The sequence below is a fragment of the Temnothorax nylanderi genome, unplaced genomic scaffold, assembly GCF_030848795.1.
Source record: "Temnothorax nylanderi isolate EJ_2023f unplaced genomic scaffold, tnyl_v1.0 TNYL_tig0010_pilon, whole genome shotgun sequence".
Classification (NCBI taxonomy): Eukaryota; Metazoa; Arthropoda; class Insecta; order Hymenoptera; family Formicidae; genus Temnothorax; species Temnothorax nylanderi.
Window position 1 is genome coordinate 585,352 of NW_027249072.1, and position 19,649 is coordinate 605,000.

The 19,649-nt window shown below is 40.7% G+C and overlaps 2 protein-coding genes across 8 annotated transcripts in view; one reads left to right on the forward strand and one right to left on the reverse strand.

The window, feature by feature from the left end:
• The first annotated feature begins 277 nt into the window (after positions 1-277).
• LOC139787525 (dicarboxylate carrier UCP2) lies at positions 278-11,606 on the forward strand. Of its 3 annotated transcripts, none has more exons than XM_071726669.1 (6): positions 278-783; positions 4,510-5,026; positions 5,157-5,290; positions 7,174-7,283; positions 8,829-9,044; positions 9,201-11,606. In XM_071726669.1, exons 2-6 carry the CDS (start codon positions 4,907-4,909, stop codon positions 9,584-9,586), a joined length of 966 nt encoding a protein of 321 aa, XP_071582770.1. In that variant the 5' UTR covers positions 278-783; positions 4,510-4,906; the 3' UTR covers positions 9,587-11,606. The 3 variants fall into 3 exon arrangements, with proteins under 3 accessions (XP_071582770.1, XP_071582771.1, XP_071582769.1); XM_071726670.1 differs by lacking the exon at positions 278-783 and adding an exon at positions 3,912-4,092; XM_071726668.1 differs by lacking the exon at positions 278-783 and having other exon boundaries at positions 4,371-5,026.
• The window catches only part of LOC139787521 (cytosolic carboxypeptidase 1), a 29,724-nt gene continuing 21,218 nt past the window's right edge, over positions 11,144-19,649 (reverse strand). Inside the window, exons 15-19 of one of the 5 annotated variants that reach the window (XM_071726658.1) lie at positions 13,418-13,670; positions 12,923-13,047; positions 12,502-12,654; positions 12,137-12,280; positions 11,144-11,867 (exon numbers count right to left, since the gene is read on the reverse strand). In XM_071726658.1, coding sequence (XP_071582759.1) covers positions 12,169-12,280; positions 12,502-12,654; positions 12,923-13,047; positions 13,418-13,670 — 643 coding nt within the window. In that variant the 3' untranslated portion in view covers positions 11,144-11,867; positions 12,137-12,168. Of the gene's footprint in view, positions 12,339-12,501; positions 12,655-12,922; positions 13,048-13,417; positions 13,671-19,649 lie in introns of those variants that run through there. The other 4 variants (XM_071726659.1, XM_071726660.1, XM_071726661.1 and 1 more) reach the window with 4 other exon arrangements.

Consider the following 19,649-nt stretch of genomic DNA (forward strand, 5'->3'; position numbering starts at 1 on the left):
GACAGAAAAATGCAGCAAAAAAAAAACATTAAAAGCCGATAAGCGCAAAAATATTATTGCAGCTGAAAATTACGTCTTATATTTCTGTATTATCTGTTAAAACTAATATAATGTTATTACATAAGAATTTGTGTTACGCAACGTTACGAGTATAGATTCTGTCGCAACTGTGTCTTTATTGTTATTTAAAACCTTGAAATGCAAGTAGATGAGGTCACGAAATGTCATTAAATGTATTATAACTTCGTCGCCTGAGTTGAAAATAAAATACGCGGGACACAGATGATCCACTTAGTTTAATCGGGCTTTATGGGCATTTAACGTTTTTAGGGGTAAATGGGTAATTTCTTTTTTTATCATTTTTTAATGTATTTCTTTTTATTTCTCTCTTGTTCTTTTCTTTTCTTTTCTTTCAGCGGAAATTCCAATCTGCTACCAAATATTGCTCCAACTATGACGCATCTCCCTCGACGCCCTTGTAAAGGGGATGCGGAATTGCGGAGCGGACTCTCCGACTCTCCGCGCCGCGAAGAGCGCGTCAGCGTATGCGCCAGTCGCCGTCGCCACCCGGCCGGGCCGTTCACCATCGTCCTCGCGGCTCGCGCTTCTAGAAATTATCGATTTCCGCAAGCTCAGCGTTCCTTGGTGGGAAATGACGCCATGAACGACTATCCATTGGGCGGCATCGACTTTGATCTTCCTCCATTGGTCGGCGAGCCGGTATAAACGGTGCTTACTCGCAACTCCTTTCAGTTGTGTTGTTATCCACTCACTGTACACTTGGTAAGTGGCCCGTGATTTTTATTCTCTTATTATTCTTCCTATTTTCCAATTTGTTAATCCGCTAACGCCGCGCAGTCGAACGGCCGGCTATTTTCATTTCCATTTGCATACTTATTTCCGCGTTTACATTTTATTTTCCTCGTCAAATCCGAACGATTCCTTCCTCTTTGATTTTTTAACGATACCACCAATTATCAAGAATATTAAATGTATTAGCCGTGGGGAAATAGTCCTCTCATTACCATCAGATGTCTCGGCAAATTCGTCGTGTTTTATAACGTTTTCAAAGCCGATTGTAACTTTTGTAACACGCGTACGTTTATAGTAAAGCCAGATATTGAAATATGTAATATGATTACGGCATCAACGATGCACCATGTGCGTGGAATGTGTGTGGGTAAATATCTGGCGTATCCTACCTTTATTTTATCACGGGATTTAACTATTCGATGGAAAATCAATGTTCGCTGACATCTGTATTGTAAATAACACTCCGTGATTATTTCCGTGAACGGCGTGAACCCGCGAGACGCGACAGCTGATTGCATATAATACAAATCGATTCACAATGCAGATTTTTTTGCAAATACGACTGCTATTAGAAGCAATTAGAAGTTTCGACTACATAACAAAAAACGTAACAAACAGAGCTGAAATCGACGATCAATTTTATAAACGTGTAACACGATTGACTGATTCTAAGAAAAAAATTTTTCAAACAGTCACTAATATGTTCGACGTGCAATACCGATCTTTTTTTACACTTAATTTTGTTTGTAATTAAAAAAATGATGAAATCAAGAAACGTGATTCACACACGACGGTCTCAATTCTATCAATGCCGACTCTCGTTGTGGATCAATCTTTTGGTTTTTTTTCTGTAGCGTAATATAACGGCTGCAAAATAGTCAGCATATACTTGGCTAATTACAATTAGCGTTGACTGATGTCATCGACCCGTAACACGCGAAAATCGAATCGTCCAGCTGGTGCGGCCTGCAGTCTACGATGCCGCGAGTTGCTAATCGCGACAGAAGTTTTCCCACGGGCCAGCTGGCATCGTTCGGTTCGAGTAAAAACATGTTCGCGAGTTAGTGGCTTTGCGAGCAATTTAACGAGTCGCATTGAAACGAACGAGAGGCGATGCCGATTCGTTGGCGAAGCAGAAACGCGGCACCTACGTATCGTGATGCAACTGATGCACCATGTCCGCGCTAGGTCGATTCCGCAAAACACCCACGCCGCGCCGCGCCGCACGACAAATAAGCCCGGAAGCAAATACTTTCACGTGCGATTTTTATTTTACTTCGTCGCACATGACCCGTATCGTCATCCATCGATTCCGATTCTAGCGACGACTCGAAGCGGGAGGATTCTCTGAAAAATAATGCATAAGCTCGAACTTGACTATGATCTAGGCTGAAATAATCCGTCCTGGGTTGCATTAAACGGTCAACGGTCCCGTAAAAAGAAGAATTAAACGTATGTCAACTGATGCAGTTTCGAGAAAATAAAGGGAAAGAAGAAGTACAATCAAATATTTTAAGATTGAAGGAAAAATTATATATATGTATTATAGTTATTATGTACCACATAATGACGATTTTGGTAAATTTTGTATTGAGAGCACAGTGCCGATAATATCTCGCCATTCTTTCCATGTGCAATGCACATATATTCCGCGCTTTTCTATCAACGCGACAGCAACAATCAATACAAGTCTTTCGTTTCGCACCGGCGTATTCTCGCACAAGGATACCGCAAGAATTCCGCATTTCTATCGAAGCCATCGAAGGCTATCCTGATTTCTTTGAAAGGACAACGACAAGCGAACGATTAATTCTTTATATTGAAAAAAAATAATCTGATTTGATTCGATTTACGTTATACCGGCGACATAAAATTATTCAAAAATTAAGTATCATGGCAGAAGTAGACATCCTTTGAAATATGAAACAGTTCCCAGTCTCTGTAAATTTTATTAGGTGCTTCAAATTACAGTTAAGAACATTAAAGGTCGATGACGGTTCGAGTAAAACTCCATACCATCGTCGCTCGCAATGATAAACACGCGTGACGTTGCGGAGGCACGGCACCAACGCGATGTCTTCGTCACCGCGTCACGCGGTGAAAATAATTCATACGTGGACTTTGCCCCGCATACTTTACGAGCGCGACGACGTTCGTTCTCTCACGATATACGCAGTTTGTGTTGGTAAATTTCAAAACGCGCGAACGCAAGATGATTGTTGGACTATGTACTGGAACCCTCAGCTCGTTTGTTGCGTAAATGGTCGTTTTAGTAGGACTTAGTCAATCAGGTAGTCCATAAAACTCATTTGCAAAGTTGAAGAAGGAAATAAAGCGCCAAATCTTCAAATGCCAGCTATCGCTCTCGAGTTTACACTTAAAAAATGCGGAGGCTCGAAGTTCGCCGACGCGTTTCCTTAATTGACTGAATATATAGTGAATATTGCATACTGACAATGCATTGATTTCGCCGTATAATTGCTCGTTTAAGCTCAATAACAGATCAACCAGTCGCGATTGATATTCAATAAACACCGTTCTACAAAACAAAACGATCGGCGGACAAAGTCTGCCGATCGCGCTGCGTAGCGTTCTTTGACCTCGAACCCTACCATTTATTTACTCTACTTATCCATATTTATCAATAATTTATACCGCGACATAGATATGAGTATACGATCGTTAGCATTGCGATTTGAATTATTTTTGTCGACTGTCCCTTACGTGACGCCGCATCCAAACACAACGACGCCGAAGCGGCACACATTATAACGAGACATATACAATATGCGTATTGTTTAAGCGCCGAAACGTTAATCATTACAATCGCGAATTAAGGTCATTGCAACAAAGTTTTAGTCATAATCGTAAGGCCGTAAGAAAATAGACCAATCACACTCGATTATTCTTCGAGCTCGAGGAGAATAATCGACTGTGATTGGTCTATTTTCTTACGGCCTTACGATTATGACTGAAACTTTGTTACGTGCAATGGCCTTTAAGCTCTCTGAGCCTCTCTCTCCCTCCGGTACTGGCAAGTTACCAAGCCGACCAAAGTTCTCTTCTCATGGCGTTCTATTTCGGTATCTGGCCATGCCGTAGCCAAGACTCTCTCTTTCGGAAGTAGAAACGAGGATACGTCCGACGCAGCATTACGCGGCTTCTACATGATCGTGGGAAACCCGGTTGTCGACGTAATTGCCGAGACGCGTGTGTCGTGATAACGACGGCAGACCAAGACGGATATATTATCTGTTATTAATCGCGATTAGCGTTACGGTACGTCATTACGATGGTCTCGACAGCCTTCATCCAGATATTGCAGGATCTTGTCGCGTGTCCGTGGTTTGCGATAACACGATAGACATTCACGCAACTCACGCAAGAATGGATTTTCGACGCTGATCAATGGTCGCTAGGCGCACCACCTCGTTCGATGGTCATTGATCTTCGATACATAAATGCGCAATCGAGTACGCTACCTTCGGTCGCGACGCAATTACGTCTCGGTATACTTTTACGCTTATCAGCCGCTTCATTTTTGTGAAATTCAAATCGCACTTTGGTACCCACTCTCTCGTGGGATAAAAGTAGCGGCTATCGGCTTAGCGGTGGCAGTCGATCGCGTTCGCATCGAACCGATAGTTTCTCGTGTCAGAATATTGTACAACGTTCTTTTGCATCGTTTGTTCACAGGAGAATAGTATGTATAAAGAAGTTCACCATCAGGAAATCAAACACGAGTGCTCGCGGTCGGGAGGGTTCCACGCGTATCCCGATCACTTCAGGGAACCGTGCCTTTAAGACCACCAGTTGGATTCATGAACACCTAAAGGTTCCTGTCCTCTGGTAGGACTCTGTATATAGTGTACATAGGATCGCTTGCCTAAAAAAAAAGGGATCCCGCTGGAAGGGAAGGAGCGAGCTCGGGGGATCTCTCTTGTCACGCGGGGAAAAATTAGCCGGAAATTTATCCCAATTTATCCAGTCCTACACGAGGTACTCACACGCACACCTTTACCAGCACGCATCAGCGATAATAAGAAGGAGAGAAATCTTGGAAGAGAAAAAGAGTGATCGAACAGCGAAAATCATGAAGCAAGGAATGTCGGATGATGGTTCACTTGGTGTCAAATTGCTTACCGCGGGCACCGCCGCCTGCATCGCCGATTTAGCCACTTTTCCGTTGGACACCGCCAAAGTCAGAATGCAGGTAAGTAAAGTAAAAACAATTGTGCTCATTTCTCCCGAAATAATCCCATGATTATCTCATTGCATTCTCCCGCGTTCGCTGTTCTGAAAATTAAATTATTTCTTTCACGATCGAAATGTGATTTTTTAAGATCGCAGGAGAAGGTCAAGTTATTCAGAAGGCTCTGTTGTTGGCATCGGCGGAAGGCTCGGTCTTTGCAGTAAGAACGAGCCAGCCGGGACTGTTCCAGACCATCGCGAACATCGTCAGATGTGAAGGCGCAAGGTACGTTGTCCATTATCCTAATAGTCATTTAAGAGATGATGGTAGGTAAAATAACTTTTTATATTTGCATTATTAATATTTATTGCAATATATACTGAATCTGTAAATGCAGATCTTCTTCTTGTCTTTCAAGAGCGATGATTCAAATTAAAGCTTATAAAAAATATTTATAAAGCAGTCGCACGTTAATCCAATATCTATTTCACGTTCAACTATCAATATTTCTGAAATGATAATATGCGGTATACTTTTCGCAATATACACAAACTATTATTATTAACCAGTTTTCTCGTTTCGATGTGTGCCAGATCGAGCTAAGTTTTTTATTTATTAATTAAGTTATATGTATAAAACAGTGTGCAGAAAATAAATTAATTTAGAATACAATCTATATTACATATGTAACTTAAAAATTTGAATACGTAATTACGTAAATTTATTTGTGTTTCTTATATGATCTTATACATATTACAATAGATATTTACCATAGATGTTTACCATGTCACATAGAATGGCCTTGTTTAAGCATTATGACGTATACCGATTAACTTAACTTATTTAACTGTGTGTTTTGCATCCTCGTATTATATCAGTAAAAAAGGAATCGATGAGAAAATGTTCGCGACTTATCGTGTTTTTGTCGAGATTTCGCTCGATATCTGGCACATGTGTGTACAATAACTGCTCATTCTGGGAAACTTTTCTAGAATCTTGCGATTAATCTCCGATTAAATATGATTTTAATTTCTTCCCTTCGATTGGATGCCACGGACAAGCGCTCGCCTATGTAGAGTAATTTATGCGCAAGCAAAATAGGTAGAAGAATGCAACTGACTTCCAAGGATTACGCATTATATTCGATGAAGGTCGAAATATATGAAGCGAAATAAGCATAACGAGCCTTGTCGATGGCATTTCCGTCAATTCTTCTGATTAATTTATTATTTTTACAAATTATTCTTATTTTTATTTGGCACGGGTTGTCTTTCGTGTCTCTGTTTCTTTCATAGTGTTCACATACTGTTTTTCGCAAAATTGGCGAACTATTCTGTTTTGTTTGTTTCGTGCAGAATGTTTATAAGATCCGTCCTTATCAATTTATTTGTAAAAAATATCGCGTGATACATGATTGATACGAACGGATGTGACACTTCGCGTAAACTTTTTTTGCATGCCGTACAAAATGTCACGAAATTTTTTTCTTATATCTTTCGATAGCCGTTATTCTCCGATAATGCTTATAAAATTTCGAAAGACAATCCGCTTATCCGTCTCACACATCTCCCCTCCGTGATACATTTCTTTTAAGTTCTCACGTAGTTTCTCTTCTTTCTTTCTCCATTTCTCTTTTTGGTTTTATTTCATTTACTTTGCTTGTATATATATGTATATATATGTATATAGCAACGACTTACTTTCCCAATCACCGATGTCTTCTTCCTTGTTTGAGTTTTGATACGGCATTAAAATTCGTGACCAGCTGACGATGATGCACGCTCTCTCCTGGTTACTTTTCGGCTTTCGAGCCGCTTCTCTTTTCTCTCGCGCACCTGCGAATTACTTCATGAACGAATAGCATTGACTTTCGTTAAAGTATTCAATCAATATCTAAAATATCTGTCGTACCAAAAAAAAAAAAAAACGGAGTGAAATTGCGTGGATAGCGGGAAAAGAGGAAGAGAAAAAAAGGAAAAGTTGCGCAATATTTGCGTAAAAGGCGAATAATATTAAAAAGAAACGTTATGAGATAGAAAGCAAGAGAAAGAGAGAAAGAGAGAGAGAGAGAGAGAGAGAGAGAGAGAGAAATGTGTAAAAAAGATCCCCTGGAGATGCGCTTGAGGGTGAATTGTGAGGGCGGTGAGCTTGAGCGAGGGTGGTTACAGGAGCCTGTACGGAGGTCTATCCGCGGGACTCCAGAGACAGATGTGTTTCGCCAGCATACGATTGGGCCTCTACGACAGCGTGAAGTCACTCTACGCTGGAATCTTCGACGGTACATCTAACAAACTCCTAACTTTTTGATAACATATCTCATATGATATACCTATGTATATGAGAGTACCCGCGCGCGTTATAATTTCATCAATTCCTTAAACACGTGTAACACGTAAATACACATACACACATCCGTATATCTTATATAATAAAACGCACATTTTATCGTATTAGTAACACACACGACATGTATACAATATTAGTGTTAGACAATATTTAGTGAATTATAATTGTAAAATCGTGAAATATATAATCGTTCTCCGATGATTAAATTTTTTTGTCAGTTATCTTAAATAACTTTATAATATTGGAAAACTTAAATACTAATAAGAACACTGAATTAACAATGATAGTTAACGGTGAATGTCTAACACTATGTACATAGACACATACTCATGGTGAATTATCATATCGGCCATTCGCTTTATCACGGCGAAAACGCGGATCGTCTGGGATCGGCTTGGATGCTTGAAATGTGCATTCTTTCTCGTTCTTATATCTCTGTCGTTTTCGAGGCTGAGAAAGAAGGAAAGGGAGATTGAAAGAAAGATAAGTTAACGGTCAAAAATGGAAATAGGAGGGCTAAAAGATTGAATATACAGCAAAGAGGAGACTCAAACATCTCTTGTAATTCTTATTCGTTGCACTGGGCATAATCGTAAGGCTATTACATATTTATGCACTTTACCTTACTTACATTTGCAGAGAAGAGCTTGCACAGTTTTGATTCGTCAAAATGGCATTCAAATTTTTTTTTGCAAACTTTTTTGTTGCAAATATATTTGTTTAGATGTAACGAACTAACTAATTCATCTTTGACAAATTGCTGAGACTTTTCCCAAATTTTGTTCATATAATATGTAGTTTTGCGATTCAATTGCTTTGGGGGCTTTTCGGTATCGTCACATTTGTGAATTTTACAATTACTTCCCAAAGTTCTCAGAAACATGTGTAAAAATAAATTTGCAGAATTCTGTAGATCGTTTACAATTCGTAAATTGGTGTATACACCAATATAATACATATTCCAAATGTTTTTCCTTCTAATTTAATGATTAGTTCTAGACTCGCGTATTTATGTAAACTATTAGTGATTCGCTTTAAATGTAAATTATATAATTTATGTTAAGTTAAAACAATCTATTGTAATTTAAATCTATTTTGTATGTAAGTCGGGCATATGTAGACGAACATCGATAACACCATCGGAAAATAAGACAGAATGAATTTATACGCCAATTTTATAATGTCGAATTTTTAATAGAATCCCGATATTATATAGCTTTTTATATTTTTATACAAATATATCATTTATTTTCGATAACGATTTATTGTTCGTAATTAACATCGAACTCTCTGAGAAATTTGCGAATACTGAAGACATCTCATTATTGATCGTAATTGAAGAATATTAAATGAGACAATAAAAAGTGATCGACGCGCAATTCGCGTCCATCTTATCTCACTTCTTAATTCTTTAACTATCCATTGGGTCCTGCACGACAGCCGTAATGCTCTTCATCGTATGCTTTTATTTCAACAGGTAACAGTAAGAGCGGTACATCGATGAACATCGGCGTACGCGTCTCCGCAGGAATTACGACGGGCGCTTTGGCGGTGCTGATCGCTCAGCCGACCGACGTCGTCAAGATCCGCATGCAGGCTGGAAATATCAGACGATCATCGGTGAGGTATAGCTCCACTCTGCAGGCATACAAGAATATCGCCCGTGAGGAAGGCGCGAGAGGTCTTTGGAAAGGTGAGTCCTCCCGTGAAATATTGCTCAATTCTAAAAACTTCTTTTTTTATTCATAGAACTTGTTAATTATTGTACAAACAATAAATAAAATAAAATAAAACATTTTTTTAATACCGTGGAAAGTAATCCGAGTCCGCTATTTTTCGTCACACATAGGAACGATGCCGAACGTCTCGCGGAACGTTATCGTGAACGTGGCAGAGATAGTCTGTTACGATATCATCAAGGATCTCATCCTAGCTAGCGGTTATCTTCGCGACGGGATACCGTGTCACTTGACCGCCGCGACGGCCGCAGGACTCTGCACCACCCTAACAGCAAGTCCCGTAGATGTCATAAAGACGCGTTACATGAACAGCGCCGCCGGTGAGTACAAGGGCGCGATAGACTGCGCCATCAAGACCTTTGTCCAGGAAGGTCCGACCGCATTCTACAAGGGCTTCGTGCCGAGTTTCGCGCGCTTGGTATCCTGGAACATCGTACTATGGGTGACCTACGAACAGATGAAGTTGCAGATGAAGAAGCTACACGGCGTCGAGTAAGATCCTCGATTACCGAGTCCGATTATTCTGCCGCACCGGTGCGAAGAGCGATAAAATCAAATGTAATCTCTTGTGTTACCTTATCGAAATTCACACTTCCGTAGAAGATTAGCGTTCGCTTAGATAAACCGTGCGAATTAAACGTAGGTAAATTGAAGGCTTGATATTCCGCCGCAAGATACGATTTCAACCGTTGATGATAAATGTCCTCGTATTACTGCTTCTTTTCCGTTCGTTTTCCTAAATGCAAGTGTGCAGCGAATATCGGTGTTTATCGTCGAATTATTCAACGACAGATTAATCATTGAGCAACAAAAATTATTTGCACCGTTGGAAATAGCAATTAATGTGATAGGAATAGGGCTACAATCTCACTCTAGTTTTCATTTAAATGTGCACGTACGCACACTAGAAACAATGACGATTTCTTGATAATTTATATGAAACAAATTTGGATTGCATCAGTTTTATATATTTGTAATAAGGCGTTAAGTTATTTCTCGGTAAGGTGGATTATACGATGATTGCAGATCATTAACGCGCCAAACAGACAATAATACTATCGAAGTTCATTCCGATGTCTTTGCTTAAATCTAGATAGAGTCTCACAAAAGACTGTGATCACAAATTAACGAATTCTATTTTTAACGTTGCTTTAATTAACTGATTCGTGGCCTTAGCGCGCAATTTTTAGCATGTACAACATAATCTTGATTCAGTCAATTAACATTTATACAGGGCACAATTTATATCGTAATTTAATCAACGAATTTTTTAAGCTACATTATCATTACGAATAATTTAGTCTGCGAAAAGCAGCGTTGAAAATCATCTATTACAAAAAAAACTTATTTATTATTTATAATGAAATACCACTATTGCCAACTTTTATAGGATGATGATGCGATTTGAGGTATATCCGCACGATACATGCGTATCGTCAAATTTCGATAACTATTTGATCTTAAAATAATGTATACGTATATAGTGTATAAGTACTATATGACTGACTACGCTTAATTGGAGACAAGATGTTTCTATCAAGAATTACATCTATTTATTAAAAATTTGTTTCGAATAATAAAGAAACGTTGCCGTTGTGATGCAAGCAATATCACCATGAATTCTGCAATATGGAGATATATAAAATGTAATGCTTTGTCTGCATTCAGAATTTGAACACTGATATTAATATATTATACGATTTTTTGCGATGTTTCGTATTTATATGTAATTATTACAAAATTGCACTGTTCTAATAACATAGATTACCATTTATTCAACACATTTACGAATTCCACACATTATTATAAATTCCTTCATTGATTATCATCCGGATTATGATATGGCATGTGTCACTACATGTACTGTTCTGAAAAAATTATATTAAATATTTAAACGCACAACGCAATAATATCTGAAATTAATAAAACTTATAATTGGCGTTATGTTGATACGCATGTAAAAATCTTGTCGAAAATTAAAGATAACTCAAATGGAACACAAAAAAATCGCTTCAGGAAGTCTTCAGGCGAGGTTTCATAAACTTACAGAGAATCACAACTCATTAACATTTATTTCCTATATTTATATAATCATATGTTATGTGTAGAAAGTATAGAGCGAGGTACCGTATTAGGGAATGACACAGCTCCCTTATTTTTGGTATTATCTGAACCTGTTTACTTTTAGAGATGATTCAAATATCCCAAAAATGTAAAGCTTTCTAGATGTCATTGTTTTATCACTGCTTAGATGGTAATATTGTGATATATTTTCAACTTTCGAGAATTTTATTTCCGAGCTAAAGAATTATACGCGGCCATACTAACTTAAGTAGTGCTCTCACGTATTAAATCTATAGCGAACATATAATCTCTTTCACCATGGAACTTAATTTGCGAAGTATTGATTTTCGAGATATGTACAAATAGATTTTATTATGATATGTAGATAGTATTTTCATAGAGAATAGCTTTAAATGTTTGTTACCAGTTTTAAATAAATATTGTTTGAAATATCTCGTTGCGAAGTATTGCTTTGTACTATACTTTATACTATTTTATTCAGAATGGAAATAATTTTTGTATTAAATTTTAAATTTGAAAGTGCAGAATAGCAAATATTCGTAATGACTTTTGTCGTTGAAATAGTTACTCTGATGATTGACTAAGGTGCAGTCCCCTAAGTCTCGAAATCGGAATCATTGGATTCACTACTGGAAGATACATCATTGTCCATGCATCTTGATTCCACGGGAATATGTTTCTCCAAGGGAATTCTAAAAGGAATAACAGGCACAATTAACAAGAAACATATTAAATGATAAGCTAAATGAGTGAACTGTCGATTAAGTTAAAGAATAATGGATGTATATAAATCAAATAACAGCTTTTTCACTTATTATTAGCTATTATCGTTAGTTTACAAAAACATGTTGGTTTGATCAATAATTGGGGAAAGGGCAACATGCATCGATGATGTAGAACAATTTAGCGAAAGCGTTAAATTAGCAATACGCGCACACAGACAGTCACACACAAATCTTGCCTTATAATACAATTGTTTAATTATCTCGTTTGCTAAGAAAGTGCCGTGGTATGATGTATAGCGTGTTTATCTTGAATACATTTCGGTATCTTCCGTGACATTCGTAAGACACACATTCTCGGGCAACAGGCTTGCTCTGTTGATCTATGTTGAATAACATTAATTTATAGAATCTTTTATTCCAGCCCGTAAAAAGTAAAAACTTGAAAAAAAAAAATATATATATATAGTGGAGGCACATCTTCTTGATATTTTACAAGTTCTCTTTTAATAGATATTCTGTTTCAACCAATCGTATCTCAACAAATTTAAGTCGATTTATACTCCTGTGAAGAATGAATTGATAACAATATATTTGCACGTACTTTCCAATGGCCCAATCATCACCGCCGTCCTTCATCATAGATAAAGCTTGGCAGAAATCTCTTCCAATGGCTTTGAGATGTTCTGTATCGAGATGTAATCCCGCCAATACGCCTTGATCGCATCCACAAAAGCTGCTTTCCATCGTGTAACTTCTGTTTGAACAAAACGTTAAGTAGCAGGGTGTATTGACATTATTTCAATCATAGCGACGCAGTATCAGTGATGTTGACCAAATGTAAAAGGGGAATGTTTTACCGAGTTAATTTGAATATTGAAATGGCGTATAATATTTAAGTTGCAAAAGAACAGATCTTTTTTGCGAGACACGCGTAACCTCGACCTTGCTACACGAAATCTTATTACGAGAGAGAGAGAGAGCCAGATCTCAATCTGCCCAGGATATACTTAGCTGTCGTTTACCTCGGAACACCCAACTGCCGCCACACAGCGACTCTGGCGGTGGATTCCTTGTTCCTCTCGACCTTGAAGGAGCAGAGCTGCAAAGCGAAAGCCGGCGAGGTCCTTTGCATGAGATGCGGTAACATCTGATACAGAAAAAAAGTCGCAAAGATTACGAGATCGCACTTACTTAGAGGCTTTCGAGACGAGAATCAAGGTCCCGTGGTCCAAGAGAGAGAGAGAGAGAGAGAGAGAAACACTTTCTCAGAGCACTTTCTCGGATAACACTTTGACTAATGACATTAATGTGCCGATGCAACGCGCGAAACGAATAGGCGGCTGTCGGCGAGTAATTGCTCGTGCAAATCGAAAGTTCGCGTTGAAAGGACGGCCGCTGAAAGTGATAAACGTCCGTCGGGCCGGCCCGTTGGCAGGTAAACGTAGGATAAATGATGCCGCGATCTAAAGATCCAAAAATATTACCTAGCCTCGATTCCCTTCCGTCGATTCCCTTACCAAATACTGCACCGGCTGGTCCGGTTTCGCCCTGTCCGCGGCGCTCCAGGAACCCGACCTTGAACAACCGAACAGAAACACGTTCTTCCTCCGTGAATGGCCGTGGTAGTCGACGAAAACGTGGGGCGGTCTCTGCAGCACCCTGGCGCAATACTCCATCAGGCCCTTCGTGTGATAGATCACCGGATGATACGTCCGATTGGGACTGCTCCAACGTCGGTTCAGGTCCTCGTTCGTCAGACCGTATCGATTGCTGCCGACACAACGAAAGCACGTCGTGCAGATTCAAAAACAGACGACAACGAAAGAGGAATCGACTCTCGTCTCTCGTATATATAAAAGAAACCGGACGCCGATTCTAGCCGGACACTTTGCAGAATGTTGCGATCACGAACGTCGTGATCGTTAAAACGCTGAAATTGTTAAAAATCCCACTCGCTATATGCAATCGTAAACGTGTAACGTCGTCAACTATCTCGCGAGACTGGAAATTCCGAGCTAGCTCTTTCCGATCTGACATATATATTTCTTACTCGTTTTTACAGCTTCGCTCCGTTTCAATATCCCGTGGATGGGGAGCGTATGGGTTCCGAACGACTCCGTAAATGAGGTAATTTTAACGTCTTGGAGCGTTTGCGTTGCGCGAGAATATCGGAAATATTTATGCGTCTCTTCGAGAGAGAGAGAGAGAGGTAATCTGCGAGCATTATTTATTAACCAATTTCCCCTAAGACGCTCGCTCAGATTCGCGACATAAAATATATCCGGTAATTTCCTAACGTTTGCCAGAAGAACTCTCTTCAAATATGTCTACGTGCGTGACTATGCGTGCGTACATGTACGCGCGTTGTAATGGATTACGCAACGGCGCGGCGCAGCCGACGATTCGTCTCGATCATCGATATATCCTTTCAGATTGACAAAAGCGGAGGGGACCCCGCGAGATCTATCATTCTCATTTAAGGATTCAACCGCGGTTAGAAGGACGTTTCCGGCGGCCGGAAACCCAGTCGAAGGAAGTGACGCCTTCGTGTCGCGCATAGCTAATAGCGGGGCACGGCAGGTGACGACCGATGAAGACCGCCGTTTGAATTACGGCTCTGTCGTCTTGACGTCTCTCGGGGACATGCCTATCGTCCCGCGCTAATATCTTGATCTACGTCGAATATCAAACAGATAGCTTATTTCGAGGTAGCTGCTCATTTCTGCCGAAGTGAAGTAACACGTCGCGCGTGAATACCTGTGACGCGTTTCGCCCAAGTTCCGCGAAAGGACGAATCGATTCAGAAATTTTCCGACAGATATACCTTTGGCCTCTGTTAACAGCAGCGCAAGGTTTGTTTATTTCTATATCTAACATGATTTAAACGCGACAGCATATGGCGAGAACGACGACTGCCGTCCATACGCGGACGGGGTACGCTTGATGGTGTCCCGCCGAGAGAGAGAGAGAGAGAGAGAGAGAAGACGTTCACCGGCGCGTCACGTTCGCAGAAGCCGACGGCGAAAAAGGACAGTCATTCGAGATAATAGATCTCATCATGCGCGCATGCTACGCCAAAAAAGTGGTCGCGCCGCGCCGCGCGCGTTTCAGAACCGCGCGTATACCGAAACGAAATCGCGCGGAGAAGCACAACGCGCTTCGTCAGGTAATGCCATTAAGAACATTCAACATCTGACGGACGAGAGCATCCGCGAACGGGTCCCCGTTCCGTCCGAGGGCTCGAGATGATGAGATTTGAATGCGGAAAGCTCGCGGCTTTTCCAAATTTAAACTCAGGAAATCTGATATCAGAGACCTTTCACTTTTCACTAAAATTAAAACAAGACCATGAGGAACAAGTCATCGCCCGCAGCTATATAGAGATGATAATAAAACTTTATTTAAATTTCTATAACGTAGTCGCGCTTAGTAATCGCTTAGCAATTTCTGAACGTTTAAAACCTTTTTCAAATTCATAGATCGAGATAAAGCGAGTTCAATGTAGAAAGAACTCACGGCGGTGAGTCATATGTTTGAAAACGATGATTGAATGACTGTACAATGAGAGTGTCGCTGTTTTATTAACCGTTCGATATAATGGGCAGCATCAGTCTCTTCGTGTCGGCCGCCAATGTCAATGACTTCGAGGAGGGAGCCTTGACTGCGAACTTCTCTCACCTCTGTGGAGAAGAGAGATCCTGTACAAATTACACGTAACCGACCACTCGTCTCGGACCTGCTCCGTGTCAAACGTTCAAAGGATACCGCTCGTACGTTACGTGATACCGCGAGTATTTTAAAAACGATCTGCGGATACTTGAATCTTCTCATGGCTGAAACCATCAAGTCTGAAAAACCAATTGAAAATTTGTTTGTCGATGCTTTATACGCTTTGATTGATTATCGGCGCAAGTTGTTCATACGAACGTCGATCACGAGATTCTCTGAAGTATGATAATCGATAGCCATTAGACTTGTTATACTGACTTTGCCTTTCGGCCCATTTAAGTCCAGTCCGGCGTTACGACCTCTGCGTAAACGAGGCATAAATCTAGTCGTAGAAAAATAGCGCTGCAAGAACGGCCATGCAAAAAAAAAAAAAGAAGCCGTAGGATATTGGATCGCGAGAATTCTCGGAATAACCGACGGAACAAAATCGAAGAAGAGACGAGCGGAAACGAGGACTCGCGGTCCGTTCTTGCGATCGTAAAGCGAAATCCTCTCCTTGGGAACTTCTGCTTTCCTAGGGCCCTTCTTCTACGTATCGCGTATTTCTTCCGTGAACTTTACTACCATCATGTCCGCTCGCATCTATCTCCGTCCCCTCTTTTCCACGGCCTGGCAGCATTTTCTCCAGGGTTATCCCGGGGTTTGATCGTGCAACCGCCGGCGGACGTTTTTCCCTTCTCGACTTCGTTTCCACGTCTCTAAATCTCACGCTCTCACGGCGCGGCGATCTTGTCGTTTCGTAACGCGTCGCCAGCATCGTTACGCACGCAACAAAAGTGCATAACAGTGCAGCACATTATGGATGTCACACAAACGCCTTTATATCACAAAAGTATACTAAAGAAAGCGCGTAACGCGTTTGAATGTTTGTATATTAAATTATGCGGTACAAAAATAGCCAGCAAAACGTCTAAAAAAAAACTGCGAGTTCGATGAAAGATATATATAGATGCACCACGAAAATAACATTTCCAGCGAAAACGTTCAACGGTTTTTAACGATTCTCTTCAGCCGGTTATTCTTCGGTACATCTAGCCTAATTAACGCAACCGAGTAGCCATTGCGAGCGTTGAAAAAGGACGGCAAGCCGTTTACCTGTTTACGATACTAAAAATACCGCAAATACGTCGGTCGTAACGAGATTCGACATCGTCATTTCCAGCGTTCCAGCTTATTCGGAGGCACGCGAAGCATCTAATCGAGGGTCATGAACATTCTGGACGCGCAAACACGCGCCCCGGGTGCAATCGTGGCTATCGCGGCCGATGGGAGAAACCGAATGACGATTCTCTCGCAATCGTCGTGTAAGGACTAACAGCACATTAGAATATTCGTGACCGGTCTCGATTTGCATTCCTCTTCCGACCCAAGGTCTCCGGCCGAAGCCGACCCTTTTTCTACGGGCGGCAAAGGGCGAGCAAATCCATTCGCTTCTTCTATGCCTTTCTATCTTTCTTTCATTCTCTTTCTCTCTTATATTCTCCGTCGACCGTTTCTTCGAAGACGCTCGTCTCCAGCTAAAACGCGCACCGACGTGGTTTCCTCTCGCGAGGAACAAAACGCGCTGCTTCCTCGCGAGTTTTTGCGAGCGCGAGCGATTCGAAGCGTCCAGAGTGTTTTCTAAAGCTTAACATGTCGATAAGAAACGGTATTATAAATATACACGGAGCGTTCGACGCAAACGACTGAGATTTTCATTTCAGCGGAACCTCCGATAAATTACTCTAGAAACGGATCGGCCAGATACCATGGTCGTTTTAATAAAGATTCATGATTCAATCATTCAGCCGAATGATTCGACCACTTATTCGCCAGTCTCTGTAGTTCGAGAGACACAATATTACGCGAGACTGAAGCGACTGCACTTGTCCGAGGCAACGCGAAATGCCTTCGGCGATTACGAGATCCTCTCTCTTTGCTATTGATTAATTTTCTTAGAGCAGCTAAATGTTACGACGGCAACGATGCAATTTCCGGTCGCCCCAGTCCAACCAATTTTACGATACAAAACGCAAAGTAAGACGAAATAAAAATTTCAAGAATACTACACCATAATGTGATACGCTGAAAACAAAATTACATTTCATTCCGCGCAATTGTCCGAATACATTAGGTATAAATCTCGTATTAAGCTCGTCGAGCCTTACCAGGGCACTTTGTTGCGTACGTCGCGTCGCTTATGTCCAATCTGCATATGTAAGGATAATGGCGCGCGTTGCCGCGTGTAAATTATTTTTACATACGTGGGCATGAGTGCGCGTGAATACCTCGTGAATACATACTCGTGTAGAGGAGCGTTTTTCTTGGGAAAAAAGAACCCGCCACTGCTATACCCGTACGTAACGAGCTGCCCGATCGTGTTAAAACCTCCAGGAGAGGGCGAGCCTCTTCACCTCGACCCCGTAATCGCAAGCGAGTTCACGGTTTCAGGTTCTAGGTCGTCCTCTCTTAAACCCCAGGCACGTAACCGCAACAAGGGCGTGAGTAAAGCGGTCGTGCCGTGGCAACGGCGCGGCGGGATGATCAACTCCTAATGATTCGCGATCACCGCGACTCGTTATTACGGGTCATTCGGGTGTTCCGTCGTTAATTGCGGCACGACGGCGACGTCCGTCCTCACGTTGAAAGTAAAAAGAAAGAAAGAAGCAGAGAAAAGAGATCGGCATATCGATAACGCGTTCAATGTTCAATCGCCGCCCGTGACATTACGTATTCCACGCATGATTCCACCGCACCGCGTCGTCCGCGTCACATTCCGCGCGGCTGCTATGATTTCATTATATCCCACGAGAAACGAACTGTCTAAATATATCCAGCGAGACAGCGTCTACATAATAAGATACGCGGGTACGTAATCGATGAGCCGTGCTCCGGAGAAACGATCGCGGTAGTCGAAGGCGATGTTCTCAACTTGGAGCCCTCGTACCGCCCACCGCTCGTCTTCTACATCGTAATGATTGATTATCCGGGCAATGTAGTTATGCAAGGAAAAACGAGACGCGAAACGCTGTTTCACGGTTGCGATCTCCTGTCATGCGCGTTTGATTAAATCTTGGAATAGAAATCCAAAACTTCGTAACTGCATAACTGTGTTTATATGAGGTTCCGTTTTATTAATTTTATTTTGTTGAAATATATAGGTATTATTTGCATCTTAATATATAACATTTAATTTTTAATAATTCTTGGATTTTTTGATGAGAAAAAATTTACAAAATTTTCAAGTACTTAAATAAAAATAAATTGTTAATGAGAACCAGATTTGTTTGCTACTTTGTCAAGTAGAAAGAAGTTAATATTATAATAAAAATTTGATGCTTATAGCGAGAAATTACAAGTTCTCAAATGTTGTTATCATCATTCTCGGCAAATAGATATATATATATATATATAACACTGATATATAAATCTTCCTAGTAATAAGGAACAATAATAAGAAATTCTAATAGTTTTACTCGATAAAGGGGCTATATCCCGTAGTGTAAAAATATTTAAAAGACTGAAGCGCAGGTGAGAGTCACTGTTTTAAGACTCTCCAAAGAAAAGAGTAAATCCATAAGCTGTCCTGGTACTAACTGAATTATGGCTCCCAAAGAGTGAACCATAAAAAAGTGTGCAAGGTCGTGCGGCCCTTTGGTACTATGAAGTCGCTCGACCACTTCTGCACACACTTATAATTGGAGATTCTTTCGGGATAGAACCAAATTCTATAAATAGTTACACTTTTTGGTACCCAGTCCGGCTGTCGAGGCGATCCCTTCAGTCTCCTCGTCTTCCTCGACATTGTTTCGCTATTCAAGAGAATCGAAAGGATACGGAAAGATATGTATCCATCTATTTGCGAAAAATATTTATAAAATTAACGCAAATTTTTGCAAATTAGTATATGATAAATTATGTAAAATACAATGAAATTATAGACCTTTCTTCGAATTTATATGAAAGGTATTGCTTCGAAAGTTGTCGTCGGTCTATTGCCTGTTTATCTGGAATTCATCCCTTATCGCGGAGATAATTTTC

Excerpts from the sequence above, each read along its gene's own strand:
- LOC139787525 (XM_071726669.1), top strand. The coding sequence starts at position 4,907 with ATGAAGCAAGGAATGTCGGATGATGGTTCACTTGGTGTCAAATTGCTT. Across the intron at positions 5,291-7,173 it reads GTCAGATGTGAAGGCGCAAG|GAGCCTGTACGGAGGTCTAT; the intron begins GTACGTTGTCCA and ends GGGTGGTTACAG. Across the intron at positions 7,284-8,828 it reads CTACGCTGGAATCTTCGACG|GTAACAGTAAGAGCGGTACA; the intron begins GTACATCTAACA and ends TTATTTCAACAG.